The 7661-nt window shown below is 42.4% G+C and overlaps 1 protein-coding gene across 3 annotated transcripts; it reads right to left on the bottom strand.

The window, feature by feature from the left end:
• Positions 1-1042: 1042 nt before the first annotated feature.
• Positions 1043-6972, bottom strand: LOC109521843 (group XIIB secretory phospholipase A2-like protein). Of its 3 annotated transcripts, none has more exons than XM_019879917.1 (5): positions 6910-6972; positions 6063-6262; positions 5211-5299; positions 2672-2837; positions 1043-1713 (listed from the first exon to the last, which is right to left on the bottom strand). In XM_019879917.1, exons 2-5 carry the CDS (start codon positions 6103-6105, stop codon positions 1595-1597), a joined length of 417 nt encoding a protein of 138 aa, XP_019735476.1. In that variant the 5' UTR covers positions 6106-6262; positions 6910-6972; the 3' UTR covers positions 1043-1594. The 3 variants fall into 3 exon arrangements, with proteins under 3 accessions (XP_019735476.1, XP_019735475.1, XP_019735474.1); XM_019879916.1 differs by having other exon boundaries at positions 6826-6944; XM_019879915.1 differs by lacking the exon at positions 6910-6972 and having other exon boundaries at positions 6063-6390.
• Between the last annotated feature and the right edge of the window lie 689 nt (positions 6973-7661).

A 7661-nucleotide genomic window follows, 5' to 3' on the forward strand; every position in this document is an offset into this window, starting at 1 on the left:
TTATCTGTAACCCTGTCATACCAACAAGGCGTCTTTTCCAGGAACTTAACTAGTGTCCTACAACTACAGCAACTACAATAAAATCCACCAGTAATAAAAGATTAAGTCGTCGCTTATCGTTTTCAACAAAGAGAGTGTCGCTAAAATGATTAGAAGTCCTCTCCAGTTCAACTTTGAACAGAATGAGAATTGAAAGTGCTCCCACGGATGCCTACACTAAAAGACTGATGATTGGCTCATTTCGATGTCAATCAAACTGGAACACAGGCTCAGACAGATCATCCAATCTGATGCAGAAAAACTGAGCGTCCGGTACCCGCCCACTGCCATCCAGTCCCAGAGATGCCGAGCATCCGTGGGCGGGACAAAAAACAGTTTGTATCCAATGACTCGTCTCCGTCTAACGTATTGGGACAACCTACCATGAACTCTTGAGACGCTCGGCGTCCGGGCAGCGGGACGCTCAGCGCACTCTCAGCGGACTCAGCGAAGCTGCGGGAATGAATGAGAAAGGACTCGCGTCGTAACCAGTAAGAAGAAGCTAATTCGGAACAAAAGTTGAGCACGTTGTAGCGTATATTTAGTCAATGACATGTACACAATGAAATTTACATTCATATATTTGATCACTTATTCTTTGACATTTTAGGGGAAGCTGAACTTCCCTCGCAGTCCGAAAGCAGTCGCCACTGTTCAGAAGGCAGTGGACGAGAGGAAGATTGACGTGAAAAAGCTTGTTGTCAGTACTGATAATGCTTCTAATATGACTGGAGCAATGGACCAAACTGGTTACCCGCATTGTTGAGGGGGTAAGTGGCCTTCTTTCCTCCGCGTGTTCATTTAATTTCGGATGGTGAGGATATTGGCTATCCAAATACAGTCTGGAGACGATGAACAGGGCCTTCGAAGGTTTTATTTGCAGAATATTCCGAGCACATGTGAGTTACAGACAATGGCTGTAGTAGATCACAAGTGCAAAGACACAAGGGATTCACAACATATTTATATCACCAGAAGGGCGGTACCGAAACTATGGTGCGGCATCAGGACTTTCCTTTCTCCGTTTTCAATGTTTTTTCCACCTATTAAATCTTGCGTCACAAGATTCCCTGAAGGTGGCCACTGTTGCCAGGCTTCTTGCCAAGATTAGAAGGATCTCAAACTACTTTCACAGGAGCACAATAGGCAATGGTGCATTGAGATGGATGTGCTACTGACCTGATTCACGGCAATAGTGTTTAAGAAAACATTTTATTCACTTAAGACAGATTTGTCAAATTGAGCATTTCATTCAGTCATTCTTTCGCATAAACATAAGTCATTTAGAAAGTAGCGGGATATCGTTCACCTACAGCATAAACACAATACAATCGACTCAAAAAAGGTATTTGAAGCAAAACGAATGTCATGTCATCCCCACCTAAAATGATAAATAAAAATAATAAACACCATTGTTTATAGGGAAGAGCAATACTTTCAAACTACAATATTGCTACTCAAGAAACACCGTTGCAACTGTTATTGCAATACCACATCATACTTTTGATATGTTGATACAACTTCACTTGTCTTCTTAATAGGAACGTTACACGTGTTAGAGTTCATCTTTCTCTTCTCCTTGGCAGTAGCATGATGCTCTCTGGCTGTTCATGTAGGGTCTGCAACCCAGAGTCCACACCGTGTTGAACAAAGTGTCTGCCACCGTTTCACATGCTGAAGAACAAGAGGTGCAGTGCATGTTAGTCTTTGCAGCAGAGTTGTCGATAGTACGTACCCAAAAAACACTGTAGGTATTTATTTATTTATTTTTACATGTTTTCAAATCTGGGCCTTAATGGTGATTTAGTTGGCTTTTTAGCTCGATTTTGTTTGGCAGTAGTGATTAATCCTTATGAATTTCATTTCAACTCAAGTACAACTTTGTCACTCATGAAATAAACTCATGAAAGCATTTAAAAGGTTTTTGATTTTTCAAACACAGCTCATTTATCTGATTGCTCCATTTCAACCATCAGTGAGTTACAAAGGAATAAACATCTAAGATCACATTCAGCTATAAAGGGGATGTCACCCCAAAATTTTCTTTATATTATCTTTTATATTATCTTTTATATCTTTTTCACCAGTCTAAACATAGCCTGATTAATATTACATTGATGGAATGAATTAATGTGGAAGTCAACACAAACATTTTCTTTATAACAATATATTCTATGCAGCCCCACTCCTCAAAACACAGCATTCTGATTAATGTATTTGTGGAATATGAATTTAGCAGCAGCATCCGCCACTTCTTAATCCATCTCCGGGGGCAGCCATTTTGCCACTTGCTGTCAACCAATCATGGCTCAGCTTCCAAATGTCACATGACCAAACTTGGGAAAAACAGTAGGCACTGTGATGTCATTTTCAGTTGACAGCAACTGGCAAAATGGCCACCCCCTGAGATGGATAAAAATAGGTAAGTTTTGCTGCTTAACACTAACATTATGAATCAGAATACCGCGTTTTGACTTATGAGGCTATATAGAACATATTGTAAAGAAGGTTTTAGGGTTGACTTCCCTGTCAAGGCAGGTCAGTTTCCTACAATGTACAAGAGTGGACCTGTAACATTCAGCAAGGTGAGAATTGGGAACATGAGGAAATGGGATGGAAAGAGGATACCAACCTTCAACTTTGGACACAAAACCAAGGCTCTTCTTGAGGTCGGTGCAGATGCTGTGGAGGCACCAGCGAAACTTGGAGTCACAGCGGTACTTGTTTGAGCCACAGGTGTCATAACACATGTCCAGCTGATTGCAACACTTGGTCATGGCAGGGATCCCCATATCCATCTAGGGCACAGCAAATGTCACATTTGGCGCCATAGTTGGCACCCGTAGGCAAGAGCTTTGCTTTTTGTTGTTTTTGTCTTTTGTTTTGTCATTTGATGTTTGTTGTCCTTTGTGTGAACAGTTTTCAGCGTTTTGCCATGACATTCGGCAAACAAGAAGAATCTGTGCTTGATGGGTGCACCTTCTCGGCAGCACGCGTGTACCAGCACTGATTTGGTTTCCGGCAAAGCGTATGGCGGCACTATTTGACTGTCGCCGTTCAACAGCCCCGGGGCGCTTTTGTGTTTTTGCACCTGTAATGGGTAGCATTTTTTACAGCCCCGTTTTCTTCAGCGGAGATGTCGGCGCTGTTGGACAGTCTGCGTTGGTGCAGCTGGATGGACGGCCGGTGGAGCCGAGGAGAGAGGAGCATCGGCGTATTTAGAACAGAGAGTCACACCTTGGAATTGAAGGGATTTACATGGGGATGGGAGAAGTGAACCGTGTTTCATGTTATGTGCTGTGTTATATTATTTTGTTATTTTATGTTAACTGTTCTGTAAAGGGGCAGCCCGGTAGTCCAGTGGTTAGCACGTCGACTTCACAGTGCAGAGGTACCGGGTTCAATTGCAGCTCCGGCCTCCCTGTGTGGAGTTTGCATGTTCTCCCTGGGCCTGTGTGGGTTCTCTCTGGGTACTCCAGTTTCCTCTCACATTCCAAAAACATGTATGGCAGACTAATTGAACCCTCTAAAGGGGTGTTCACACGGCAACATCTGCTCCGGTGCTGCGCCGGCGCTGCGCCAGTGGAGCGGTCACACGTGCAAATTTGCTCCGGCGTAGCCCCGGAAAACAGCTTACACCGGAGCAAATTTGATCCACCTCAGGGAGGTGTTTTAAAAATTTGCTCTGGAGCAAATGCTCGTTTGCTGATCAGCATGACCAAATTTGCACGTGTTAACTCTCCAATTTGCTCTGGAGCAAATGCTCATTTGCGAGGGGGGAGTAGCCTCGCTACGCATGAGAAGAGTTGATTACATATGGCGAGAACGCGTTGCTTTCATGCTCTGTCGGACTTCTGTCATGTGTTTGTTTAATAACGACACAAGACATGGCTGGTAACAACAGCAAGCACCTTTTGGGTTATACCATCTCAACTAGAATGGGGGGGGGGGGATAGTCCCCAAATGTCATCTTTGCTTTTGTAGGAGACTGGACTGTCTCGAGAGTTGTTTGTGTAGTTTGTTCCTTTGTTGTGTGTTCACAACCCCCTGCACCCCATAGAATTTATTTTGTGATTTCCTCTCTTGATTTTTCTGTTTGCCGCATTACATGTTTGCTTTTCTGAGTGTCATTGAAGTCATCGTTGATTTACGTTTTCAGGGGCGGTCACTCCCGAGCTGAAGGCACGGAGACCGCGAAGGAGAAGGACGTGCCTGTACAGTAGTTGCTTGGGTTGTGTATAAGTTTTAAAAAGAATCAACACGACAGCTCCTTTGTTTTCTGTCGTTTTGCTCCACTGCAGAAACTGCCGTGTGACCGTAAGTGGAGCTGCACCGACGCTGCGCCGGTGCTGACACGCTCAGCGGCTTTGTACGTGTGACCGCTCCACAAAATTTGCTCCGGAGTTAAATATATCGCAACAAAATACATCGGTGTAGCGCCGGAGCAAATGTGTGCCGTGTGAACACCCCTTCTATTGTCCCTAGGTGTGAGTGTGGGCATGGATGGTTGCTCATCTCTGTGTGCCCTGTGATTGGGTGGTAACCTATTCAGGGTGTCCCCCGCCTACTGCCCAGAGACAGCTGGGATGGGCTCCAGCACCCCCCGCGACCCGAGTGAGGATAAAGCGGTTCAGAAAATGAATGAATGAATGTTCTGTAAAGGGCTTTGTTACAGCTGCAGCTGTTGTGAAAGTGTTGTATAAATAAAGATGTATCACGAGCCATGGATGATTTTAACAATCTAGTTACAAAGTCAATGTCTTGGAAACCTGTGACTTGTTGGTGTTTTGTAAAAAAAAAAAAAAAAAAAAAAAGATTAATATTTGATTGTGTAATAGTAATTCATATTGAAAATGAAAACAATATGGGCTGCAGGATCTGGCCTAACTGTCTCTGTTGCAAAGTCAACAGTGCAGTTGATTATTATAATACACAGATGTGACATCATAGTAATACATCAAAGTTTCATGAAAAAATAATGTTCCACTAAGAAATAGCGACAGCCTTGTTTCCAATTTTGATCTTTGGAACCAATGTTGAATAAAGCATAAGATGAAAAACAGGGTTTGACGACAAAGTTAGGTCAGGCAGTTTTTGCATTTAAAAAAATACAGTATATATTTTGTGTAAACATTTTGCATTAATTGTCATAAATGTTGTGAAGCACATACCCCTTCTGGAACAGGAAGCCCAAAGAAGTACGAGCTGCACCCATCCGGCTCAGGCATCTGGTACCCAGGACGTGGAAGTGGAGCATTACCTGAGAGAGGTGAAGAACTCGACATGTATACAAATATTTCATGGTGTCAAGCACACATTGAGAAATGAGATATCACCATATGAAACCTATTTGCTATCGGATGAGGTCACAGTCCATTTTGTGACCCTCCCAGATGATAAGAACATTGATAATTGCAAGGAATTTACAACAGTGGGCCCCGTGAAAGGGTGTTGTACATTTTTTTTTGAATTAAAGGTGATAAAATATTTTTTATTTTCACTGTGACGTTTATGTATATATATTTTTGTCTCCGTCTGATCAGCATGACCAAATACCCTAAACCCTAAAACAATATAAAGCAATGCAAATTTTAAATGTTTTTCATCTGAAAACAGCAAAACTGTGACAACACTGTATCACAAGAAATGCCAAATGTAACTTTCTGAATTAAAGGTTTTCGACAATAATCCGTTCCAGAAGGCTGTTCGAAAAGCGATTTGTTCGAAATTCGAAACTATTTTATTAGCCCATGATTAGGGGTGAATATACTATGCAGAAATAACATAAAACAGTGAGATTTGCGTAAATCACAACGCATCCGCTGACAATGAACACTACATGAGGAAGCGTCACTTCCACGAGTAAGGAAGCCGGGAGGAGTCAAGTGGCGTATTCGAGTTTGCTTTGTCGAAAACCAGTTTTCGGTCGTAATCCGAGGCGTAAAACTATCAAAGTTTCTGGTCGAAACCCGATTTGGTCGAGAACAGATACGTTCGAAAACCGAGGTTTGACTGTACTTTACCGTATCGGCAGCGGTATTGGCATAGTCCATCTCGTCCTCCCATGAACTCCAGAATTGAGTCAAAGTAGCCGCTGGCAGCCTCAAAGCCACCTCTCAGAGAGTTCAGGCCCCACTCGGTGTTCTCCTCCTCCACAGCATTGGATGCTGCAGATGGAGGCGATGCTGCTGTGACAGTTTCTTCGGTTTCTTGAGTGACAGCACTGCGGAGGAACAGGAGCAGGAGGGGAGCAATTAGGGCCCAGCGGCTCATCCTGCAGCTCATACAGTTCAACACACATAAACTAAAACACTCACAGGCTGAATAGTGAAACTGCGTGACCTGAACTTTGATCATGCAGACGTCAGGACAACCTCCGATGTGGAGGAGCAAAGTCCAGGTTTTGTCTTGCAGAGCTTGTAATCACGCTTTGTGATTAATCGCACACACTGATACTGTACCCGGTTCAGTTTGGTTTCATTAGATTTTCTTCTATTAATTTAGAGCTAACTCTTGTTTAATCGCGGGTAACTTTTCTCAATTGTTCAAATGTGCTCCCGGTCCAGGGGTCTACAGTACAGTCAATATTATATTGCATCTAGTGAGGGAACGGGGATAAAACAATAATCAAAAGTAGAGTCACACAAATGCCTTTTTTCTTCACTTTCTTAAGTGTAAATCAAATATACGTATTTCTTTTGTTTTTAGGAGAGTTCAACAGTTTTGTGGTTTAGATTTGTTTCTCAGCGCTCTAAATATGACACGGTGATTTTTAAAGACACAGACCTTGTCCTGACGTGCGGTGAGGTTCATGACTGTGGAGCGCAACGTGATCCTTATCCTCATAACATGACTGTTGTGGCATCGTACCTGCTAGACTTAACTGTGCACTTTTTAGTCACAAAAGTCTGGCCTCAGACATGCACTGCTCGGCGCAGATGCACTGTCACACAGGAAGTCCTGGAATATATTTCAAAATAAAAGTGCTTGCACGACTGTACATGACAGGAAGTGGCACGATAGATTTTAAATAAAACTCAATTGTATGGAACACTGTAAAACCAGCACCGCCGTAAAAAAGAATACAAAGAATACAAATTTGTTTTCAGACAAGTTTTAAAGATGGCCAATGAGGGGTTTTGGCTAACGTTTCCCAGTTAATTTGGTTGCTTATGTAAGTCGAGGGGTTCGTAGGTTTTAGATGGATTTGCTCTACGTTTAGAATGGGCAAAAAGCGGAGGACGACTTCGTTTCAATAGTATCCAGCTGCAGACTCGGAGGAGGTAGCTTCAGGCAGTGGTAGACATACGCACGCCGGAAATGGCTTTGGTAAGTTTTGGCAAATTTATTTTCAAAATAAAATCCCAAAGTGGCTGTGGTAAGTTTAAGTTTTGGTATTTATCTTAACTATACACTTATCAAGTCTTATCTCTCTCTCTCTCTCTCTCTCTATGCAGTATATATATATATATAGATATATATATATATATAGATTTTCAAAATAAAATCCCAAAGTGGCTGTGGTAAGTTTAAGTTTTGGTATTTATCTTAACTATACACTTATCAAGTCTTATCTCTCTCTCTCTCTCTCTCTCTATGCAGTATATATATATATATAGATA

Source organism: Hippocampus comes, unplaced genomic scaffold (assembly GCF_001891065.2).
Source record: "Hippocampus comes isolate QL1 unplaced genomic scaffold, H_comes_QL1_v1.1 scaffold280, whole genome shotgun sequence".
Classification (NCBI taxonomy): Eukaryota; Metazoa; Chordata; class Actinopteri; order Syngnathiformes; family Syngnathidae; genus Hippocampus; species Hippocampus comes.

What these genes read in the sequence shown, in the direction of transcription:
- LOC109521843 (XM_019879915.1), bottom strand. Translation starts at nt 6,324, where the DNA reads ATGAGCTGCAGGATGAGCCGCTGGGCCCTAATTGCTCCCCTCCTGCTC. An exon ending in GGCTTCCTGTTCCAGAAGGG is followed by an intron (nt 2,838 to 5,210) that starts GTATGTGCTTCA and finishes GCTGTGCCCTAG; the next exon opens with ATGGATATGGGGATCCCTGC. An exon ending in TTTTGTGTCCAAAGTTGAAG is followed by an intron (nt 1,714 to 2,671) that starts GTTGGTATCCTC and finishes CTTGTTCTTCAG; the next exon opens with CATGTGAAACGGTGGCAGAC.